General features: G+C 38.2%; 1 protein-coding gene across 3 annotated transcripts in view; it reads right to left on the reverse strand.

Annotated features, from left to right (window-relative positions):
- Nucleotides 1-14,967: 14,967 nt before the first annotated feature.
- Nucleotides 14,968-24,982, reverse strand: part of lrmda (leucine rich melanocyte differentiation associated) — a 1,142,584-nt gene continuing 1,132,569 nt past the window's right edge. For all 3 annotated transcript variants that reach the window (XM_039773257.1, XM_039773261.1, XM_039773275.1), the window contains one exon: nucleotides 14,968-15,669. In XM_039773257.1, the coding sequence (XP_039629191.1) occupies nucleotides 15,590-15,669 (80 nt within the window). In that variant the 3' untranslated portion in view covers nucleotides 14,968-15,589. The remainder of the gene's footprint in view (nucleotides 15,670-24,982) is intronic.

A 24,982-nucleotide genomic window follows, 5' to 3' on the forward strand; every position in this document is an offset into this window, starting at 1 on the left:
TCATATTTGTTGGTTTGTTTTTTTTAACTTATTTACTTTTTTTACATTTACATTTAATTTGTTTCCATTGACACCTGGCACAAGATATATGTGCTCTCTGAGGTGTGATGTCATGGCAGCCATGTTATATCAGCCCACCTAATGGTTGGAAAGGTGTCAGCAATTTGTGAAAACAAAGGGAAGATTTTAAAAGAGACCGAGAGCTTGAGCAAAATAATTTATCAATCAATCAATCAACATTTATTTATATAGCACATTTTCATACAAAAAAATGTAGCTCAAAGTGCTTTACAAAATGAAGAATAGAAAAATAGAAAACACAATAAAAAATAAACATAAGTCAACATTAATTAACATAGAATAAGTAAGGTTCGATGGCCAGGGTGGATAGAAAAAACAAAAAAAAAACCTCCAAATGCTGGAGAAAAAAAAAAATAAAATCTGTATGGGTTCCAGACCACGAGACCGCTCAGTCCCCTCTGGGCAATCTACCTAACATAAATCAAACAGTCCTCTTTGTATTTAGGGTTTTCATGGAAGGACCTGATGATGATGGTCACGTAGACTTCTGGCTTTCAGTCCATCAACGTTGGTGCATCAAATTTAGCATCTAATGTAGTTACAACTTATCTTTGCCAAATAATTTTAGGCTTAGTGCTGTCCTGTGAATTGTGGTTGTCGATTTCAGCTTCTATTTATTGAGATAATAGTTTTAGCATATTTTATAACCATTGAAATTAAACTCAGGCTCATTTTTGGTCATCGTTTAATTTAAAACTGCCTATAACTTCCTCATCCTTTACTCAATATTCACATTCTACCCCTGAAAATAAATGTCAGACATTTCTCTACCAGAATTTTAAAGCTGGAGAATTAATTATGTTGGACACATACATTACAGAAGAATAAATTACAAAATTCAGAAACATTTTTACAAAATAATGCACTTTGAATGTTATTCTTATTTCCAAAGGTATTTAAATAAGCTTCCAAACACTATAAAAATATCAGTGAATGTGTCAGGAGCAAACAGAAGAAAAACTGTTATGAAAAATCTATAAGTAACATGTGTAGTTTTACTGTTTTGAAGCATTACAAAAAAAGAGATTATTTTTCTCCAGTTTTACTGTTTTCAAATAAGTATTGTGAAAGGTGCTATATAGCACCCAACCCGGCACAGATTGGACACGGGGGACACGTGTAAAATAAAAAGACTTTTATTACTCTTCAGCTGGAGGGCACGACTTCCCCGTACTCCCTCCAGCCACAACACAGTCCCAAACACCAGTACAGCACAAGCACTCTTCTCTTCCTTGGCACCACCACTCCTCCCTAGCAACCTTGTCCTCCTCCACCCGACTCTGGCCGATGAGTGGTGGTCGCTGGTCTACTTTTATAGGTCACCTGGAAGTGCTCCAGGTGTTTGATCACCGAGTTCCAGCGGCACTTCCAGGTGTGATCAATCTGTTGCCCACACAGGCTCAGGAGTCCCAAACACAGCACCCCCTGGCGGTATCTGCGGGACCCAACAGGGCTGCCCCCAACTCCAATTCCCAGGGAGCCCTGTGGGAAACCGAGTCACTACTCCAGCCCAGGGGGGGCGGCCATCTAGCGTCCAGGGGGAGGTATTGCACTGTCCAGGGGCCTCATGTATAAACGGTGCGTACGTACAGAAATGTTGCGTAAGAACTTTTCCACGTTCAAATCGCGATGTATAAAACCTACACTTGGCGTAAAGCCACGCACTTTTCCACGGTACCTCATGTCTTGTACGCAAGTTCTCCGCTCGGTTTTGCAGACTGGCGGCACCCAGCGTTAAAGCAGTGCTACTGTTCCTGTGTGATTACACCTTATTTTCATGACGCGGCTTTATAAATACACCGAAACTAACTGCATATTGTTTATTAGTGTAACGCATCTGATTGTAATTAACTTGTAACAATATAATGGTCCAGGGAACAGCCATAGTATTCCAAATACCATAACTGATTTAGCGTTGTTACTCTCACTGCACCTTCCTCTTCTTATTTTTCTTCTTCTTCTTTCAGCTCCTCCCGTTAGGAGTTGCCACAGCTGATCATCTTTTTCCATATTACTCTCACTGCACCACTCGGAGTATTTATATCACTGTATCTGAGTGTGAATCGCAGCAGCAGCTGATCGGAAAGAGAATTATATACAGTTTCATGGACACGCTGTCTCAGCCACTGCAGAACGTTTTAAAGCCTTTCCTGTACAGACCTCGCGGCTCAGAAACAGTTTCATCCCAAGAACTTTAAATGCACTCAATCAATTGCACCTTGTAGAACGGTTTGTACTTATAAATACAATCACCCCACTGTTAACTTGCACTAATTATAATATCGCACAACCTGAGCCACTTTATAAAGCGCGTATTTACATATGATGACGATATCATTTTTAAGATGAAATGCAGCAAAATATGTTTATTAAATTATACAGATAAAACTTTAACTTCATTTAAATAATCTATATTCTTCGGTTCGATCGGTTACTTTTGGAAAGAAAAGCACTGACTGCAGTGACGGCTATGCCAATATATATTGAATATAAATCAGAAAGAGAAAATAACAACACAGCTAAAAACGCAGCAACAAATTTCGGCAAAAGTTAAATGCTTGTGTCATGAGCACGAGGCGGCTAAGCAGTGTCTGCAACGGACATGGCCATCCACCGTGCATAAGCTACCTTACTGACAGGCGGGCGAAGGAGCCACCGATTCTTCCAATGCCCAGTAACTCCACAAGCCTAGAGCCGCCCCTGAGTACTGCTGCAATAAATTATTTCATCGAAATGAAACACATGTTTAATAACGTGCTTTAACTCCTATCATCATGAAAATGACATCACGTATACATCTCAGTGTTTGAGTTATTCAGAGAGCTGTAATATCACAAATGTCATGGATTCTGTGTGAGCCGGTTTAAGAAGCAAGTAGTGATTCTCACACATAGGCACATAGAAGATCAAATACAAAACAAAGCATTTAACGTGCTACTTTAATTACGATGTGATTTGAGAAACTGGTTAATTAAACGATTTTAAGATGAAGTTTATGATGTTCTACTTTAATGACAAAATAAACTACGTGATTAAAGTGGAAATGTCGAGATTGAAGTTGACATTTCGTGCTTTTTCCCCACTGTGTGCCTTTTTTCTCTGTACCCTAATAAACTTTCATATGACACTCAGACAGTGGGCTACAACTCGGCTTTTCACGGCGACTTTGATATGTAACTTCTTTTTTATTTCCGGCACTGTGCGATTTTGTGAATGTGAGCTCTCAACTTTCTCCAACACGCTATGTCACTCGATCAACTTCCTTTTGTTGATTATACTACGGTTTATTTGAACAAATAGTATGCTTTTCCTTTGCCTCCACTTGGTATTCGCTGAAATTCTTATATTTTCCCCCGTGCTTTTCCTATTGTCTTTTCACAGAAGGCTGCGCTTAAGGGCGATTTATATTGATTTGCATATTCAAAGAGGCGTAATTCTGGGAGGAGTAGGGGCGTTACATAATGCGCGTGCACGAGCGATAGTTTTCACGCTGATCGGGATTTATGTAGCGGAAGAACGTGGAAGTTGGAGTACGCACAGATTCCTGCATCTGGATTTTTCTGTGCGTAAGCACATTTCGGCTTTTGTGCTTACGCTATGTTATAGTGCGAGTTCTACGCAAGGCATTATACATGAGGCCCCAGGGCAGCTCCCCCTGAAAATAATGTGCAGGGTCGTCCCGGCTGGGAATGGACGCCAGCCGCCTGCCACAGTATATATGGCATACATGTCCATTATTGAAAACCCATGCATCGTTTTGAAGGGCAGATCTTACTCAGTCAGAATACATATACGTGATAAAAAAATTATACTGTGTATCCAAATTACAACACAAAACATCTGTATTGGATCACAGCAATAACTTGCTTTCCACATGTGTTGTTTTGTGTTAGGAGTTCTGAGAAACGCTATTAGAGCAGGGACTGAGTGCTTTTGGAACAATTTTTGGATAACAGTTTATAGTTTTGGCAATTAGGTTTTCCAAGTTCTTTTTGAGCCCTGCCCATTACACACCTATTCTTTGTTTTTTTCCCTTGCAAGAGTTTCCATTTCCAGGTCCTTCTTCACTTATTATACTTTTTTCTCTGCCCCAAATTATAGTGCAGTATTGTATTGACTTCTGCCATATCTGATGATGCACCTGATATACTGATGAAAGAAAATAAAGTCAGGATTTCTGACAAACCAGGTAGAACAATTGTTTCCAAGGACTTTACAGAAAATTCTTGATGATCATGAAATTAAAGCAGCGTGCTATTTATTTTATCCACTTTTTATCAACCTGCTCCAATAAGCAGCTTGCTATATTCCATCCTGGATTTTTTTTTAGCAGACCCGTTCCAAGTACGACTCCACTTCAGCTCACTCTTTATATCTTGTACATTTATGTTTTAGAAATTTCTAAATCTACAGACTAGCATAGTCTTCTAAAACTCAAATGTTGCATAAAATGAGTGATCATGGGTGTGGACTGGTTGTCTCATTTCAGGTTGGCTCCGCATGTTAGATAGACTTTGTTGTACTTCACTTAAGAGTTTTATGTCTAAGTACTTTTATTTTTATCAAGCTAGCCTCTTTTCAGTATCCTTGCCGACGAACAGCTTATTTTGCTGCCTTCAAATGAGTTTTAAATCAAAAGATGCATCAGTCTTTTATTGATAATTACTTATGCTTTATAAGCTTGACTTGGCAACAGTTCATTGCTCACTCTTGGTGGCTTGTGCACTCAAGTTCTAGGCATGTCTGAATCTCCCTTGTGCTTCTGGCCATTTAAATGTTTAACAACTAAACTTTATATCTTACATACAAGACTTGCAACCCCAAATTGATCATATGCCGTCAGAATCTGATTCATCTTGCTTGGTGTCTCTACTGACTTTCATAGTTCACTGCATGCAGCTAAGTCCTGACAGGTACTCAACACCTGAGGCGACACCGACAATATCTGGTTTAGGTGAAGAAGTGAATGATGGATTTTCTGACTGTCGGCTTTACAAGAATAACCTCTGGCATGTTTTACTGAACTTTTAATAACTTTCAAAGACTGGAGTTCTGATACAAACACATGGATTGTCTTTGAAGTATGGCTGAGAAAACCAAAATCTAAATAGACATGTCACTACATTTACAGTACATGGGTTACATTTAAACAGGGAAAAAGACTTGATGAATTTTATGGAAACTTACTGGAACTTTAAAACAAACCCAATGCACTTTAAAAAAAATTGGAATAAATGAGTGTGGGAAGACACAAGGAGTGCTAGCAATTGAATGAACAGCATCAGATTAAAGCCAGGGAACAAATTCATGGCTGGCTATGGAAAGAGAATTCTGCATTAAGACTTCTTAATACACTTTGCTTTGTGTACCAACATCTTCACATTGCTATGAACGCGGCGATAATCAGACAGTTCAACACTCCCCAAGTATCAGAGCAAGCGAAACCTGAAAGCTAGACTGACACCCTCAATGGCACCTTAACCAACTAATCAAATTCACTCCTAAAGAAACACTTTATAATGCAGTAAATAGTACTAGGGTGTTGTACCGTGTTAGCCATTATGAATGTAGAGAAAAGCCAAGCAAAATGACACCTTTTATTGGCTAACTAAAAGGATTACAATATGCAAGCTTTCGAAGCAACTTAGGCCCCTTCGTCAGGCAAGATGCAATAATGCAGTAAATGAAAGTAAAGCGTACAGCACTGAAACCTTTACAGAGTAACGCATTTGAATCATTTGAACAGCTCTGCTATAAATACAGTTGTGCTTGAAAGTTTGTGAACCCTTTAGAATTTTCTAGATTTCTGCATAAATATGACCTAAAACATCATCAGATTTTCACTCAAGTCCTAAAAGTAGATAAAGAGAAACCAGTTAAACAAATGAGACAAAAATATTATACTTGGTCATTTATTTATTTAGGAAAATGATCGAAAATTACATATTTGTGAGTGGCAAAAGTATGTGAACCTTTGCTTTCAGTATCTGGTGTGACCCCTCTTTTTCAGCAATAACTGCAACTAAACGTTTCTGGTAACTTTTGATCAGTCCTGCACACTGGCTTGGAGGAATTTTAGCCCATTCCTCCTTACAGAACAACTTCAACTCTGGGATGTTGGTGGGTTTCCTCACATTAACTGCTCACTTCAGGTCCTTCCACAACATTTTGATTGGATTAAGGTCAGGACTTTGACTTGGCCATTCCAAAACATTAACTTTATTCTTCTTTAACCATTCCTTGGTAGAATGACTTGTGTGCTTATGGTCGTTATCTTGCTGCATGACCCACCTTCTCTTGAGATTCAGTTCGTGGACAGATGTCCTGACATTTTCCTTTAGAATTCTCTGATATAATTCAGAATTCATTGTTCCATCAAAGAAGGCAAGCCGTCCTGGCCCAGATGCAGCAAAACAGGCCCAAACCACAATACTACCACCACCATGTTTCACAGATGGGATAAGGTTCTTATGCTGGGAATGCAGTGTTTTCCTTTCTCCAAAAATAATGCTTTTCATTTAAACCAAAAAGTTCTATTTTGGTCTCATCCGTCCAAAAAACATTCTTCCAATAGCCTTCTGGTTTGTCCATGTGATCTTTAGCAAATTGCAGACGAGCAGCAATGTTTTTTTTGGAGAGCAGTGGCTTTCTCCTTGCAACCCTGCCATTCACACCATTGTTGTTCAGTGTTCTCCTGATGGTGGACTCATGAAAATGAACATTAGCCAATGTGAGAGAGGCCTTCAGTTACCCTGGGGTCCTTTGTGACCTCGCTGACTATTACACGCCTTGCTCTTGGAGTGATCTTTGTTGGTCGACCACTCCTGGGGAGGTTAACAATGGTCTTGAATTTCCTCCATTTGTACACAATCTGTCTGACTGTGGATTGGTGGACTCCAAACTCTTTAGAGATGGTTTTGTAACCTTTTCCAGCCTGATGAGCATCAACAACTCTTTTTCTAAAGTCCTCAGAAATCTCCTTTGTTCGTGCCATGATACACTTCCACAAACATGTGTTGTGAAGAGCAGACTTTGATAGATCACTGTTCTTTAAATAACACTGGGTGCCCACTCACACCTCATTGTCATCCCATTGATTGAAAACAGCAGACTCTAATTTCACCTTCAAACTAACTGCTAATACTAGAGGTTCACATCCTTTTGCCACTCACAAATATGTAATATTCGATCATTTTCCTCAATAATCAAATGACCAAGTATAATATTTTTCTCTCATTTGTTTAACTTGTTTCTGTTTATCTACTTTTAGGACTTGAGTGAAAAATCTGATGATGTTTAAGGTCATATTTATGCAGAAATGCAGAAAATTCTAAAGGGTTCACAAACTTTCAAGCACAACTGTACTGTATATCACAAAAGTTTTTTCTGTTATTTGCAGTTCAGATGTCTTTACAAATAACTTTGCTCTCTTTCTTTATCTCCATCCTTTATTAATCATGATGGTACTAATACTGATAAAGAAAGCATCTTGAGGTTGTGCCAGTTACCACATGTAAGACTCACTTAACATAGTGCGGCAAAGTAGACTTGTGGTATAGCAAAGTTCATGGTGGTACATGATTTTTAAATAAATATTTCAAAGCAGTTCCACTCATGCTCTGTGGGTTTGCATGCCTGTGCAGCTCAGAAATAGCAAACAGGGAAAGAACAAAAAGGCATTACTTACACCACATCCAGACGGCCAACTCCATTTGTAACAAAAATAGTGGAAAAAGTCAGTTTGTAAGCTTCTACTCGATCACTTGCTGATACTGAATTCTTAGGTCAGGTCACTCCAGTCCAAGCTCCTTTATCTCCTATTTTTCTTCAAGTGAACAATTTATGAAAGGGTGTTTCTTTAAAGAAATAACATTTTCTTTAATTTCTGAAGTTCCGCTTGAAGTCATGATTGCGCATGCTTGCGCATCTGTAGCTGTGTAATGTTGCTGTGTAAAGGCGGGTGTGAACTGTGAACCACTGACGTCAACATGAAATAGTGCATTGATGATAGTCCAATCACATTAGATTAGATTAAAAAAACCTGAAACAATACTAATTTGATGCCAATTAATGTGGGAGTGCCCGGGGCACAGAGAAATCTGAAAGCAACCAATTAGAGGGCAGTCTCAGGTCACCTGCTTGCCAAAAGATCAAGGACTTACATACACTCTCATTTGGCCAGCACCCTTCACTCAGGAAATGTAGGTATTTACACAGAAGATAAACAAAGTCGGAAAGAATGTTTAATAGATATTGACACTGACTGACAAATTAATTTCACGATTTCACATTACCTAATTAATTTAAGTAGAGTTTTAAAATATTTGGGTCACCCTGCATTACAAACGGCCACTAATTTAACCATTAATCTTCTGTAAATTATAAAATCATTCAGGCGCGGGTTCGGAAAGTGCACATTAAAAGATGCTGCCAATTTCTTCTAATGTTTTATTCCTTCAGAGTTTTGTGGGGGTATGTTTGCAAGTGTCCTCTGTAACTAATACAAGATTTCTCACAATTTGTATTATTTAGCGCCTGTGCACTACTGTTACGTTTGTACTGCAATGAGACATTCTTCATAAATAATGTCATGCTTCTGACAAAGTATTTTATATGCTTTAGTGACTGTTGGATTAATTCAGGAATTACGAAAAACTGGCTGTGTAATGAATGACAAATATTAACTCTTCTATATTATCTATTTAATTGCAAATTAATTACAGCAAGACCATATTAAGACACCAATAGGCCCCAGGGTGTGACACACATATAATTTATACACTATGAAGTTCACATATAAAAATAAAATGCACCAGGAGGCTGGTCTACCATGGAGGTTTAAGTCAGATGTTACTCGTATATTAGATCAAGGGGCAGTGATATAACGTACAAGCAATTGCATATGTGTGTTGCATAAGGATTCCAGGGTACTGCTAAAATTGAAAAATGCTAGCACTAGTTTTTGTCACTTATGCCAAGGCCCCAGGGTGTGCACACAGGTCACACTGACAGTTGCTCTACCCATGAGTTACAGATAGAAAATTGTGCTTCAGATATGATTCTACTAACATTTACCTATCGTCGTCATTACTTTCTATATATTTCCCACAGGGCCTTTCCATTCACTCAAAGTGAATAACATTTACAATAATGAGAGCAACACTTCTTTTGAGCTAATGTAGCTAAATAATTGCAATTATTTTTTAATAAGCTTACATGAGAAAATACTTTTTCCCTGTGCTCTGCCCCTTTAAATTGAGAGGAACGTGTAGCTGCATGTCATTAATTCGGAGAGGGTGAGACATTAATTGCCAACATGATGCCATTAATGGGCAATTAGACGTCCAGTGAAACAACTAGACTAGCTGTGTGTTTTGTCTTGTTAGAGTCCTACATTACTCATCAAAATGTCTAAAATCCATAGACTTACCACTGTTGATAAGGTACTGTACTTTGGCACTTCTCCCCACTTTCCCTTCTACATCTATAATCGCAGGCAATTACATGGAGTAAAAAGACAAACAGGAGTTAAGATACACATTTTAATAATGCATTATAGATAATATTCATAAAATAATAATAATGAAGCAAAGTACATATTGGCAACCATACAACCTGATAATGTTAGATATGTAGGTACAGGTGGCACACAGACTTGTAGATACTTAAATGTCTCTGGTCAAGTCATCATTTCTAGTCAGCTTTCTTCAGGACAGGCCACATGCCTGTCTCAATATGGCTGCCTAGTAGTATTCTTCATTGTGTTCTTTCTGTTCATGGCCATGAAGTGAAAAAGAGAAAGACAGAGAGAGAGAGACAGAGATAGAGACAGAGTGGGGTAAAGCGACCAACTTTATAAAAAATTCTGTCCAAATCCTTATGCCAATAGGGTGTTGTGGTACAGAATGGCCTCTGATTCAAAACCAATCCCAAACAGCCATACTTCAGACCAATGGATGCACAAACTGCCTTTTCACACCTGCCCTCGAGTACTGGATACCATTTGTTTAGCTGAAGCTTTTCATCCAGGTAGTTTTATGTTGGGGATGTCTCATTTGTACTGAATCCCCCTTGCCAAACTGGTTTTAGGCACATCCCCCAACCATGTAATAAATTTCACATCCTGAGTCAGTCCTAAAGACTCAGGGGTTGGTTATTTAGACATTAAGTACACCAAACCTAACGAAACACTAAAATTATAATTGGTATGTCTAGCTTACAAATAAAGACATACAAAGTATTTATTAACTTATATACACCACACTGTGGATTAGTAAAACTTGTTCACTGTGATAGCACATAGACCTGAAGATCGTCTCCTCTTAGTTCTGGACTATGTAGTCTGATCCTGATCCACAGCTAGTACGGTACTCTATCAGGTACACAGCTGACACAATACATCTATACTGAAGTTTACAGTAATAACTTACTTAATTTAAAATGTCTCTATAATTTTGATCAATTGAAAAATTCCTTTAATCAGACCCGGGTTCACTTCCCAGGTCCTCTCTATGTGGAGTTTGCATGTTCTCCCCATGTCTGCGTGGGTTTCCTCTGGGTCCTCCAGTTTCCTCCCACGGTCCAAAGACATGCAGGTTAGGTGCACTGGTGATATCTAAATTGTCCCTAGTGTGTGCTTGGTGTGTGTGTGTTTGTGTGTGCGCACACTGTGGTGGGCTGGTGCCCTGCCCGGGGTTTGTTTCCTGCCTTCCGCACTATGTTGGCTGGGATTGGCTCCAGCAGACCCCCGTGACCCTGTAGTTAGGATATTGCGGGTTGGATAATGGATGGATGGATGGATGGATTCCTTTACCCTCTTTTCGGTATAATTAACCATTTCAAAAACAAAGCATTTCTTGTATAAATATTTGTTTTGTACTATACAGATTTTCTTGAAATAAAATCGTAATTTGACTTTGTTTGAATTTTTTATGGCTATTTCTTGATCTCAAGAAATCAGCATCATTCTGGGTATTTTGGAAGTCAAGAAATTCAGTGATATTTATTGTTTGTTTTGATGCATTTTTGATAACATTTAATTATGAATTTTGATCTTCCAGAACACCATATTGCTTTGATACAGGCATGGCAATTTTGTACCTTTGTGTTGTATGGTTGCCAGTCTGTTGTTAGATAAGACAACCAGAGGTCAGTGATATATGATTATATATATATATATATATATATATATATATATATATATATATATCTCCCAATTTTCATCCCCTTTTTCCTATGACCTCAATTCCCACTTTTATTTCTCTGACTTTTAACACCCCTTCCTATATCTATTCTAATCCTAACTTTTCCTTATGCTTTAGGTGGTGTTTAAAAACAATTATTTTGACCTACTAGCAACGGCCCTACCTTGTTTTTTTCATCTCCTGATTCTAGTTAAACCTTTTAAAGATAGATCTATTCTGTGCGGCTATCACACTCACATGCAAACTGAATTTCCATTATTATTTACTAATTGATGATCCACAGTTAATAAATACACAAAATAAACTGGGTTTTTGTCCCATCACTCACAGTACAATAAGGCTATGCTCACAATGCAGCTCAATTCCAATGTTTTCAGTTAAATGTTGTTATATGTTACTAAATCTGACACATACATATGCGACATGAATGTGACTGGAGTTACGACTTGGAAATTTACACTCCACAACTTAATTTTATATCAGTTTTTATGTGATGCTCGTCATGTTTTTTCATTTAAAATCAAGATGGATTACTTGTACAGTACCACAACAGCATGTGAAAGAAAGCAAGGTGGTAGACTAAGTAAGCATTTATGGTGACTGTCACCAGTCAATAGTTTAATTGTTATGTGATTTCTAAAAGAAATGCCACAATTCATGGAAACATTTTTACAGCAGAGTCTTGCAGATAAATGTCGACATAATTAATCGAACAACCCCCTGAATACTCTGAATTTGTCAAACCACCGTTGTCCTTTAAAACCCACATGTTCAAGCTCCTTTTTCAGGTTTCCAAGTACAGATACAGCAGTGATAGCAATACAACAGCTATGATGTTTCATTTCCTTCAGTGAAAACAACATTCAGTGGGGCGGCAGCCAGCATGAGTTCATGGCGGCCTATCAGTTTGCATCTGTCTGACAGATTTGCTTATATTAATTATGTGCACGTGGGTACATGCAGGATCGATGACTGGACACAGTAATATCAGATTTGGAATGCTTTCAAAATTAATTTAAACAGTCAAAAAAAAAAAAATCAGATATGAGCCAAAAATTGAGATTGAGTCACATTTTGCTGCTGTGTGAGGTAACCTGTTTCTTTTGCATAAATCTTACTGATACTTTTGAACAATCTATTTGTCAGTCTAGTTTCAATCTCTCTGTTCCAAGTCAAATTTTCCCAATTGCATTTTAATGCTAACAATTATCACTTGTTCAAATGATGTTTTTACTTTTCCTTTATAAGTACAGTAGTTATCCTTCCTGTAGCAGATTTCATTGCCATTTCTGCATTGAATCTGACTCTGTACAAGATTGATTCACCCACTTTCTAAACTCCTCTTCAGATTGCATACGACAGGAATCAATCCTGGATGTCAGACCATCAAAGGGCACTATGGTACACATGGGACCAATTAAAGTCACCCGTCCCTGCAAAAGCATGCCCTAGGACACTGGGACAAAAGCAGAGTCTCCCAAAGAAGTTCCCATGAACAAGAGAAGAATTTAGAATTCCTAGACACACTTCAGGCTGGGAGTGATAGTTACAGAAGGTTCAGGCTTTTCATAATTTCATAGATACCAAAAATGCTTTAACAATTGTGCAAGATATCTGTGAGGTACTATAGGCCTCATGGAGAATTAGTCTTGGCTCCACCTTTGGTTTCTTACTTTATTTTCTTCTGGGGTTTCTTTTAGATTTGAAAGGTTTTCCCTTTTCTATGACTATAGCCCAAGGGACTATGACCATTAACTCATGTGTTGCTTCTTGACCCAAGACCTAGTAGAAGTGATTGTGGGCCTCAGGCATTTGCTAAGAAGATTCAGTTCATTGCATTTCCTAATGGCCACCTTCTCCAAGAGTTATGTCTACTTCTAGCAACCTCACCTTCATGTCGTTGGCATCTTTACGTTAACAGTTTATGTATAGCTTTTCGATTTCTGTTTTAAAGATTTTGGAGATCATTTTGATTCTATAGGTAAAGGTTTTGTAAATTTATAGTTACGTTTTAGACTGCTGGTTTAGGTCTTTGGAATTCCTACCTGTTATTAATGTTTCAGTTTTATTTATTTCAGTTTGTTTTTGTTTCTTTATGTTGCCGTCTTAGAGATTCATTACTAAGTTACGATTAGACTTAATTATTACATAAGAAACATCACGAATTTGGCAAATGTGAGGAGCCCATTCAGTCCATCAAGCCTGGTTGTTTAGCTAATAGCTATGCTGTCCTAATATCTCCTCCAGGTACCTCTTAATTTTTCTATATTATGTGGTTTGTGTGTTGTATTTACCCCACTTAGTGACACCAATTACACACCCAAATTACTTTAAGGGGGTCTTTTCTTTTTTGGAAGTTTTCTTCCTGCCTTCTTATTGAGTCAAAGCTGGGGGCTGTCAAGAAACAGGGCCTGTTAAAGCACATTAAGGCATTCCTTGTGTGATTTTGGGCTATACAAGAAATAAACTGTTCTTGTGTGTCTTCTTTATTTTTTTGTTGTTTTGGAAATTAAGACTATTTTTATTAATAAATACTGGATTTATTATTATTGTTTCACATTTATGAGGGTTTGTCCTTGTAGGATTATAAGATTAAGTTTTTCTTCTATGTGTGATTCTTTGAGGCATTTGTGAACTTTATAGTTTTGATTAAGTTTCGGAATAGTTTTCAATTAAAATAAGAAAGTTCAATAAGTGAAACAATTGTATGACTCTAGCAGGAATTTTGTAGTTAGAAAGTAAGTGATAAACTTGAAGAGAAACATATAGTGAAAAGTAAATTAAAGCATAGTTAAAATAAAAAGTGTGATTCAGAGAAAGAAACATTCAGAATAAACTGCAGTATAGTATAAAAGGCCATGTGGGGACTTAATACAAGGTTTAAAAATTCATAGAGGTAGCAATAAGGGAATACAAGTTTCTATGCTATATCAGGAAAATGCAGACAAATTTAACAGGGGTGAATACTTTGATTTTAAGTTCATGTTCTACTGTAATTCAAACTTAGGGGCTATTTCAGAAAAAGAAGACAGAAGGTTTAAGGTGAGGTAGTAATAGTAACTGATTATGTATGTTGATTATCACACACAAGTTAGAATTTGACTGTGCATATGACAATAATGACCCTATGATAATGATTAGAATTAATCCCAAAAAATTACTTTAGTTAAACATTGAATCATGAACTTCAGGAAACCCATGGAAATTAAGAGCAAGTGGATTCATGTTGGAATCCAGGAAGCATTCACCATGCAAAAGCACTTTGAAATCTGGGACAAACTACCAGATCATTCAGCGGAAGCAGAAAATAATCTAGATGAGAATTTAAGACAAATCAGTTATACTTTGTTCTCATTGAAACAATCTCATTGGAGTGATCTGGCTCCTCTTGTGTGTAAAATGCTTTATATGAAGAACTAATGTGCTATTTTAAAAACACACATAGTCTTCAGTTTGGGAGGCACCAAGGAGAAGGTCAATTTTAAATTCCTCAGAAACTAGATATTGTTAAGACTGTGGTTACTTAATAGTTATTACAATAATAACAATACAATCATTTTATATGTGCATTTTTTGTGACTATTACATTTAGCTTGTATAATATGTTCTACATTTGGAAAAACACCAGGCTACTTATAAATGACATTTTTCCTGAATAATGAAAGAATATTCACAGAAAACAGCAATTTTAATTACTTTAATTGCCTTATGCCTGTGGTACATAAACAGTGATATCAAAATCCATTAACATTAAAAAACAGTTATTCTATGCTAAAATTCAGACCATTATCAACAGTAACAATGAAGTTTATTTAAAACAATGCTCTTTTTAACATCAACCACTTTATTGAACTTCAGGAATTCATTTCAAAAATATCTAATGTGGGCTGTTATCACTTCAGGAGCACATCACTTTGTTGAGGGAAAAAAAAAAAAAACACATGAAACCCCTGTATATGACTTTCAAGAAACCCATTAGAAGGGGCTGCACATGCTCAGAGCTGCCTCGGGTTGTGACCTTTGTCCTTCCTTGTGAAGCATTTGGGCAAGGCAATCCATCATGGTGCTCATCCTGTCAGGCCAGAAACGTGGCTGCAGCTGTCTGTCACTTTGGTGAAAGGGGCCTGCTTAAAGGCAATCATGTCAATCTTGATAGAACTAAGACAGAAGGATGGCTCTGACAGGACTAGAGAAGTCGGCATAAGGCAGAGGCAGTAGAGGGCTCTCTAGAGTGGATAATTACACCAAAGTGATATTTCAGTTTCCTTATGAAGTGGTCATCAGCAATAATCAGCAGCAGCCTGTCAAAGTTGATCATCACGAATAAATCGGTTGCCTTCCGAGTGCTTTCCATAATAAATGTACTGACATTTTGCAAAAACACCTGGGGAGGGAAAGAAAAAAATGGAATTAATTCTTGAACATCTCTAGTTTTGGTTTGTTACAAACAGAGGCTTGTACCATAAATGTATTCTCTTTAGAATCTTGAGAAGTCAATCTATCCATCCACTCATGCATTTTGTAACCCAGTTCAGGGTTTTGGGGAACCAGTGCATATCCCAGCAGTTCTGGGTGCAAGGTGTTAGATTATCTTGATTTAGACAAACAGTCCACTGCAGGTCACACTTACTCTTATGGAGACAGCTCAGTCACCAAGTAACCTATACTGTCCTTGAGAGGACGGAGAAAAACTTAAACAGCTGGAGAAAAACCCTCACAGACATAAGAAAAATATGCAAACTCCACATGGGCAGCACCTTGGCCAGATTCACATCAAAGAACTTATAGGCAGCAGTGCCAATATTGTACCATGCCTGAGAAGTGAATGGCAGAAATAATATAAGAAGATGAGACTTGCACTATTGCATTAGGGTTAGTGGTGGAGCCACACATGTCTCTAAGCTTGGTCTGGTTAATATAAGTGTGGAGTCTGCACATTGCATCTGTGTCATTGTGTATTGGCTCTAGGTACTCCAATTTTCCTCTTAAATCTCAAAGATGCGCACCTCAGGTTACCTGGAAACTGTAAGCTTACCTAGAAAGAACGATTGTGGGTTTGTGTGTGACTGTGCACCATGACAGATTAGAATACTGTCCAATGTTACAGTGGGAATGTCCAGTGCTTGCTTGGCTTGGCTTGAGCGCTCTCTTACCCAGTAATAGATAAAATGGACTTAGATAATGGATAGATAGATTACAGAGACTATTTGGATTCAAAAATAGAAACATTACCATTACCCCCTAACACTTCTGTATTATCACAATACACAAAAAGCAATTCTGTAATAATAAAGATCTCTGACTCATGTTATCATGACATGCACAACGCAACAACTCATTCAACTCATATTTGGATCAGAAAATCATAATCTATGAGGAATTTCTTTAGCATGTATTTTAGAAACACAGATGCTGTAGTGCTTAAGGATGGCCTGGTATTAAATGGTTAAAACTGCTGCTTTCCATATCTAGAATATTGGCTTTGAATCCCTTGCCCCAATTGGTCCTCCTTAAGATACAGTGGAACCTCGGTTTGTGAGTAACTTGGTTTATGAGTGTTTTGTTAGACGAGCTAAATTGTTTAATAAATTTTGACTTGATAAACGAGCGATGCCTTGCAATAGGAGTAGTATGGATACACTGAGCGTCATGTGATCACAACTGGGCTGATGGTTCTTCTGTCTCTCTCGTGTGTGTGTGTGTGTGTGTCTCTCTCTCTCTCTTCTCTTGAGGGCAATCGTCTCCTATTCTCCGTCTGAGTCTGCGTGCCTCACTCATATAGTCAACATCCGTACGAGTGTACACTGTTTACTACAGCATTGTGACGGTGTGTGTGTGTGTGCTGTGAAGTGCGAGTCCCCGTCTTGCGCCCCAAAACACAAAGCTGAGTCTCAGTACTTTAACAACACCAGCTTTATTCAGCTTGAAACAGGAACAGCGCGGTTATTTATTGTAGCGTGTTCTTTATAATGTTCCTTGTATCACCCATCAACGGCAGGCGCTTATAGCATGTCTGCGATCTTTTTGGATATGCTTATACGGCGAACTGCTACAGCGCTGGTAGACTGCGATTGCTTTGGGACGCTCTTCTGCGTGTCGTTCCGTTGGGTGGAATCACAGAAGAATTTAGAAACTCACTCACATCAGCTATGATTCTTTTTAAAGGTAAAGTGCAGGTTAATTTGTTTTATGTTTTTTTACTTAATATTTTGTATTAATCATTTTTATATAAATAGTTTTGGGTTATGGAACGAATCATCTGAGTTTCCATTATTTCTTATGGGGAAATTCACTTTGATATACGAGTGCTTTGGACTACGAGCACGTTTCTGGACGAATTATGCTCGCCAACCGAGATTCCACTGTACTTCATTTTTCTTCTCATATGTCCTAAAATATACAAGTTAGGTTAGTTGGTGATTGAGAACTAGTCTTGCATGAGTGTGAGTGTGCGTTTGTTTACAAATATACATACTATACATAGGTATAAGTAAAATTAAAAACAACAAAGCTTTTATATTTGTATGTTGTGGACTGGGACCCGGACACAGACAGACGGACAGCATAGTTCCACCACACACCGTTTATTTACAATACTATCTATTATTTATAAGTTTAACGTGCACACAAACCCCAGTGCCTCTTGCACCGATTCCCCAAAGTCCAGGCCACACTCTCAGTCACTGTGCCTCTCTTTCGACCGCCTCCCGTCCTCTCTCCAGCTCTGTCCTCTTCCACCCGACATCCACTAATGACTGGAGGGAGGCGGCCCCTTAAGTAGGAACCGGATGGGCTCCAGCTGCTTCCCGGCACTCCCCTTGGACACACCCCTGTGTGGCGGAAGTGCCGGCTGTGCACCCGGAAGCCGTCCGGGTGTCTCCTGTCTTCTTCCCCCCAGCACTTCCTGGTGTGGCGGAAGTGCTGGGCTCCAGGGTTCCTCAGGCACAGCAGGGCTGGGCTTCCAAGCCCTGTACCCGAGGCCCCCAACATAACCAGGACGGACGCCCCCTCGCGGTCTGGAGGAGGCCACAATGTGTTGGATTTCACACAGGGTTTCTTGCCTGGCTGGGATTCAAATTCCATTTTTATGTCTTTCTTGTTTATTTCTGATTCCTATGTTGATGCTAATATTGTTGACCGCATAGTTCCTCTGTAAATATTTATCGTCTTTTATGTTCTGTGTGTTTTGAGGGTGGTCTAACAAGAGACAAGCCCACATGCCCATCACTGTCAGGGGATTGCCCTCAGCCAAGAACCCACAGTCCCTTTCAGTTAATTGAGATTGCACTTATGGTGTGGTGAGGTCTCTTGAGTTTATTCTGTGCTTTTGGTGATTTCTGTATATTTTGAACAGTTACTCTGTTTTTCTTAATGTGTGCACTTGGACATTGCCTACTGTGTCCATATACTCCTTAGAATCTTTTTATCTATAAAGATTCTTTGTTGCTCTTTTGGTGACTAGATGGGGTATGATGGGACTTTCGTGCATCAGAACTTTATAACAATATACTTGAATCTTTATCTTTAGCAATATATATTGTATCTTATTTGTAGGAAATACCTTGCATATTCACTGTGGTGAAAAAAGAAAGAGGCCTTATTTACTTTTTCACTTCTTTGAATAATATTAAACTACAGCATTTTTAACAGAACCACAGGCCTGTCAACACTTTGTGGCCTAAGTGTCATCCATTGGCAGGTCATAATGTACATTTTTGTCAATGATTTTGTAACACTTTTCCATCTCTCTCATTTTCCGCCTTGCTCTCTGTACTAGAATGTTAATTAGCTTGCCTGCCATCTACTCAATAAGCAAACATTCATTGATGCTTTCTTGCTAGCTAGTTGACTAACAAAAGCGTGTATGACATATTAACCTTTCAATTGTTTGGCTGTGAGTTGCCTAAATAAAGGTTTCTGTGAGTAACTTCTTGTTGTATGGACATGTGGTCTGAAGCAGAGGCCTGTATTAAAACAGACACTTTGTAGCTCATGATTTCATTATACTGCTTCAGGTGTACAGTAAGTAGGTGGTTGAGGAAAAATGTGTGGAACTGAAATAGTTTGAGTATATAAAGCATTATTTTTTTTTTCATTTGACACATACACCCAAATCATCATTAACTATAAAAAGTAGATGTTTCTCAGTACAGTGGCCAAGAGACCCAAAGCTAAAAGAAATGTGTTACTAACCTTGAAAATGTTCTTAAAAATCACAAATTTAAATCCGCTAAAATGAAAAAACGAAAAATGTGCATACACAGATGTTAACTTCCATTGTTGCTGATGAGAGAAGAAACCAGCTATTTTTTGCTTGTTTCAATGCACAAGAAGCCCAAAGTCAGGCACCTTAGGTCTAATATGTCACTCATGCACTGCTTTTAACGGATTCACAGCTCAAAACTGGCAATAGTCTAAAATATTCAATATGTCTGAATGTATGGTTCAGTTTCTGGCAAAGGTGACCCTGGCAAAAATGCAAACCATCCCAGCTCAAGGTATGTCCTCACTTTTTGCCCTATCCTGCCCTGACAGAAGTTAAGAAAATAAAAGACTGGATGGGTATTATGGAAAACACCTGGAAGGATGGATATTATGATTATTACGTAGATGTGATGATATTCTGTAGTGTCACCTTTTAAATTTTTTGTACTTTCTCCATAGAGAAAAAATCCAGTAAAGATGAATGACTAAAACTACCTTTGCCATATGTTGACTAAATTTGCTGCTTAATGAAATACAAGGTCATGGGGAGATAGAGTCTGCCCCTACACAACTGGGCACAAACCAAGAATTTATGCTGGATGGGTCACCACTCTACTGCACACAGGATAGTTTGAGCAATCAGGGAACCTGTCACATACATCTAAAGCTGGATTACTCAGGGAAAGACCACCCAGAAAATGAAGAATTTACACACCACACATGATCAGACAAGGACCTCAGCAGTGCTAACCAATGTTGCCTCAACACCTATGTCAACGTAACAAGATCTAATCATGTTGAGTGTGCACTGATAATAACATGACACACAACACCACCACCCATAATCATATAAAACCTGGCCAAAATTAAAAAATACATATGACATTTTGAAATGTCAAATGAGGTTTTCTTCAGTCTTTGGTTTAGGGGAGACCCGATGGCCTTGACATCACCACTCAGTCTCTTTTCTCTGGGTAGTTTATGTTGTTTAGCACCATTTCAAAGTCCATCAAAGTACTCTTGGTAAAACTGAAAATGAACTTCAGGTTTAAAAAGTTGGCAGAGCTGGAAATTGTTGAAATGCTCAGGTCACATTCAGATGTGTTTGTTCAGAGGCGGTGCAGAGGTGATCAATCAGCTTGTCACCTCGATCCTCTAACACAGGTTTTCTGTTGGCATGAGTCAGAATACAAAGAAGGCTGAGAGGAGCATACAAAGGAAATGTCAGACCTTAATAAGCATAGATCTCTTCAGTGCTCTTCAGTTATAAAAATGAGAAGGGGGCACTTAGCATTTTATCCCAAAATAGTATAAAAGACAATTAAAACAATTACTGTTTTAAGAGTAAAATTAAGTATCCCTATTTAGCTGTTCAGATACTGATACTGTATCTAGCACTGTTCAAGTACTTGCTGCAAGAATTCCTGCATTCTCCTAAAGCAAACATTGGACTTGACAATAGACACCCAACTTGAGGGATATGTTGCCAAAAACTACTTCATTTTAAACACTAGTGATTCACTTCCAGCATTTGTATATACATTATGTACAAAGGAACTACTGTGCAACGCGTTCCTTCCCGTAACAAAATGAGTTTAGAGGCTGCTATCTATTTGATGAATCAATTCACTCACCTGGCCAATACAACACTTATAAATAGTTTTGCCATGGCACCAAAGGCCCCTTTGCTCTTTCAATACAAAGATTAATTGATGCTAAAACCATATCAAAAGACAAAATTTGAAAAATGGACCAGCAAATGCAGATCAAAGAATAGTCAAGGCTCTAATATCCATTCCTTATATAATTATTCAAGCAAAAGTTAGTTTTTCAACAGGTTTAACCCAAAATGTACGTAAATGCAAATGTCACCTTGTCACCATCTTTTATAAAATGCGTAACTCTGGCCATGAAACAAAATCCCAGAAAGGTGGCAAGGTGATGGCATAGACAAAACAATAAAAAATAACAATATAACATAATAAAAAGAAACAAGAATAAGGAAAAATGATTCCCAGTGGCAAACAGCTAAGATTCACAATCGTATTGTACCTCTTCTTAAGTGAACTACCATTCTCGTTTAGTCAACTAGCGGTGTTTTATTCTTCCTGTAAAGGTCAAGAGATGAGTGTTATTCTTACCAGGAACAGGCCCAATAGTACCATAATCTTATTGCTTGCCCTCACGGGCCACATTCGTCTAGAAAAGCCCAACCTTCTGGGCCCAACATCTACAATGGAGTTCCTGCCTGTAGTGTAATCATTTATTATACAGACTGTCCACTTTGAAAACATGTGATTAAGACAGCTTGTCTTGAGAAGGAACCTCATTTTGGTACAATTCTCCATGATAGCTAGATGTACTGCATTTCAAGTAACTATGTTATACTAAGTACTATACTGTACTATACTTTACTATACTGTACTGTACTGTAATACTAAGTATTTTATTTCAGACAAGGAAGATTACAGTATACTGTATGTTAAAAGACATGTTCCATGTTAAAATCTTCCAGACCAACATCAAGAAATTCATTCAGTCATCCCTTTCCTAAACCCTCTTATCTAGAGCAGCGTCATGGGGAAGCTGGGGCCTATACAGGTAAACATCACCTGCAAGGCAGGACCAATCCTGGACAGAAAGCCAGCTATCTGTACGGTGAACAAAAACACACACATCACGGGCCAGTTTAACATTGCCGGTCTAGCTAACCAGCATATCTTTTGACTGTGAGATGTAGCTGGAGAACCTGGGATATGAAATCTGGTCTCCTTGTTACAAGGCAGCAGCACTACCAATGTGCCACTGTGCTGCCCCTGAACATTCATGATTAGAATAATCTGGCATCCCTTCCTTGGTTCCTGCCTTGTACCCAGTGCTATCAGGACACACTCAACCTGACTGTGAACATGAAATGGATATGTGAGTTCAGTAAATGAAGGAGTTTGTTCTTCAAATACTTTTATCTGCAGCTTGCATACAAGTAGGATTTTGTAATTAGTATTTGATCAGTGATATAAATCACTGCAGAAAGAAGAGCTCATTCAATGGCAAAATAAATGAAGATCATTGTATCTTATGGCAAGGAAAATCCAGTATTTTGTATCAAAAATCTGCATCAACTAACTGAGTCAGTCGAGTTTTCAGAAATGGGCACCAATTTCACATTGATGATTCTGTCAATTACAAAGGGTAGGTGACACCCATGGGCTCGATGGATTGTGCAACACCCTTCAAAACAATTATATGTGTACAAAAATAACATCTATGATGGTGGGGTTATGCTTGCTTCTAGAGAAGCACAATGACTTGGCCTTAATCATCATGACAAAGTTCATGTGTACATATGAAACGATGGGCAGATAATACTTTACTAAACCCAAAGTGGAAATTTTCTTGTTAAAGAAGCAACACAGACCCTAAAACACAGTCCAAAACAGTAAGAAAAGTAACATGCGAATTGTTATACAGGTACAAGACCAACTACAATTATTATACAAAAAGAATGACTTCATGATATAAAGAAATACTGTCCCTGCACTAATGTACAGTATCTGTTTTAATTGTGTAGGGCAAAGAAAGGGATGATGGGAGGAAGCATTATGCAATGTTACAGTTGAAGGCAAAAATAAAAGTTCCAGTAGTGCTTATTTGCACACTGTGGTTCAATGAGTCAGTGACTAAATGTGTTCCAAGACGAAAGATAAGAAGAAGGCAGGAATACATTATTCATGATGACCTCTAATATGGTCATCATTCTCTTTTCTGCCTCTGCCTCCAGTTAGCGTAGGGTCAGTGCTGTCAAACAGCTGGCCCTCATGATCAATTTATTCAGGTGTTTCTCATCCCCTAAATGCCGTTACTTCCCTCCGGACCACCCCAGCAGAGTATTGTACATTGGACACTATGGACTAGTAGAATAGCTCCAGCAGATGGTCTCCTGAAAAAGGACAGCCTGTTCCAAGCCATTTCATCTGTGTTAGTCTAGTTTATAGTTTGGATGGATAGATGGTATTTATAGGTCTACGCCTACTGTTCCACCCCACTTCATTACAGTGATTGATCTCATGGAACAACCTCGTGCACAGGAAGTCCACCTCTAACTCCTTTGCCTTAGTACAATTCATCTACAGGTAGTCTTCCCTCAAGCATAAGGTTAATATCCTCCACCACCCTTCCATACTACTCTTTAAGTCCACTGACAATGCAGACTACAATGGAGGACTCGTGTAAGAATGATATAGTTGAGCTGAAATTAAAAGTGATGTGTAGATAGTGAAGAAAAAGTTATCTGAGGAGCTCTTATGATGCCCACCACCATCACCAACACAAAGATCTGGAGCATCACAAACTCTTTCTTGGTCATTCTTTGCTTTCTGTGAGGGATGATTTGATCAGGTCCTTAAGGGCTGCACTACCTTATTATTGACTTTAGGAATGAACTTCTCATTTAACTTTCATCCAGTCACCATCTGAACATGTCTTACAAGTTTATAGGTGAAGTGGATTCTTCCCTGAAGACATTGGGCACCAGTTCATTATAGGACATACACACACACTCTTAAGTGGCACAACTAAAATACATTGACAAAAGCCTGTAGTTACAAATGCACTGCAGAAAAATTCATGTATTGACAAATGCACGAAGCTAATAAAGTACATTACTAATGCCTACTTCATTACAAATGCAATACTCACAGAAATACAATTTCAGTTATGACTCTCGCGCCTCTTGTCGATTGTGTCTTTACTACAGAAGCTAGACATTCTCCAGTTGCTTGTGTGGATCTTCTCACACAAATATTTTTATATCACTCTCTGATGTTTCTTAGATTGTTCAAGTGTTCACAAGTGACTCTGTGACTGACTAGCCTAACATATCAGACTTGTTTCCTTCCTTACATCCTTTGTGCTGTGCTCTGATTTCATATGACTTTGAACAGGAAAAAAGAAGCTTATAAATGAGGTGGATGGATTTAGTTTGTTTCAATTCTCCATGATAATCCTTTCAAGCATAAAAGTTTAAGCTTAAAAATCAATCTCTTAATCAGTGTGGCAGATAATTTCTATACATATTCTTACATAATTTCCATATTTTTTTAATCAACAACTTTATATTATACACCAATGTTGGTTACAGTCACAGAGTTTTGTTGTTGATTTGTGAGTGTCATTTTATAGTATATAATTTGAGAACTGCACCACAAGCCTTGGATGCTCAAAGCAGGTGGCTCTTTAGTGAAATGTGGGTTTGAAAATATCTTCATCAGCTGTGAAAGGTTCAAACAGAATGACACTTGACCTTAAGGCTAATGTCAGAAATTTAAATGTGGAATAACACGTCTTTTTAGATGAAAATCTATTAGCATACAAATCAATGATCACGAGACATAATATATGGAAGAAATGCATTCACTCTTATTTGGCCTGGGGCAAACAGAATCTAGCGGTAGTTGCCGCTTTTATAAATATATTACCACTAGCCTGAACTA

The sequence above is a fragment of the Polypterus senegalus genome, chromosome 1 (assembly GCF_016835505.1).
Source record: "Polypterus senegalus isolate Bchr_013 chromosome 1, ASM1683550v1, whole genome shotgun sequence".
Lineage (NCBI taxonomy): Eukaryota > Metazoa > Chordata > Cladistia > Polypteriformes > Polypteridae > Polypterus > Polypterus senegalus.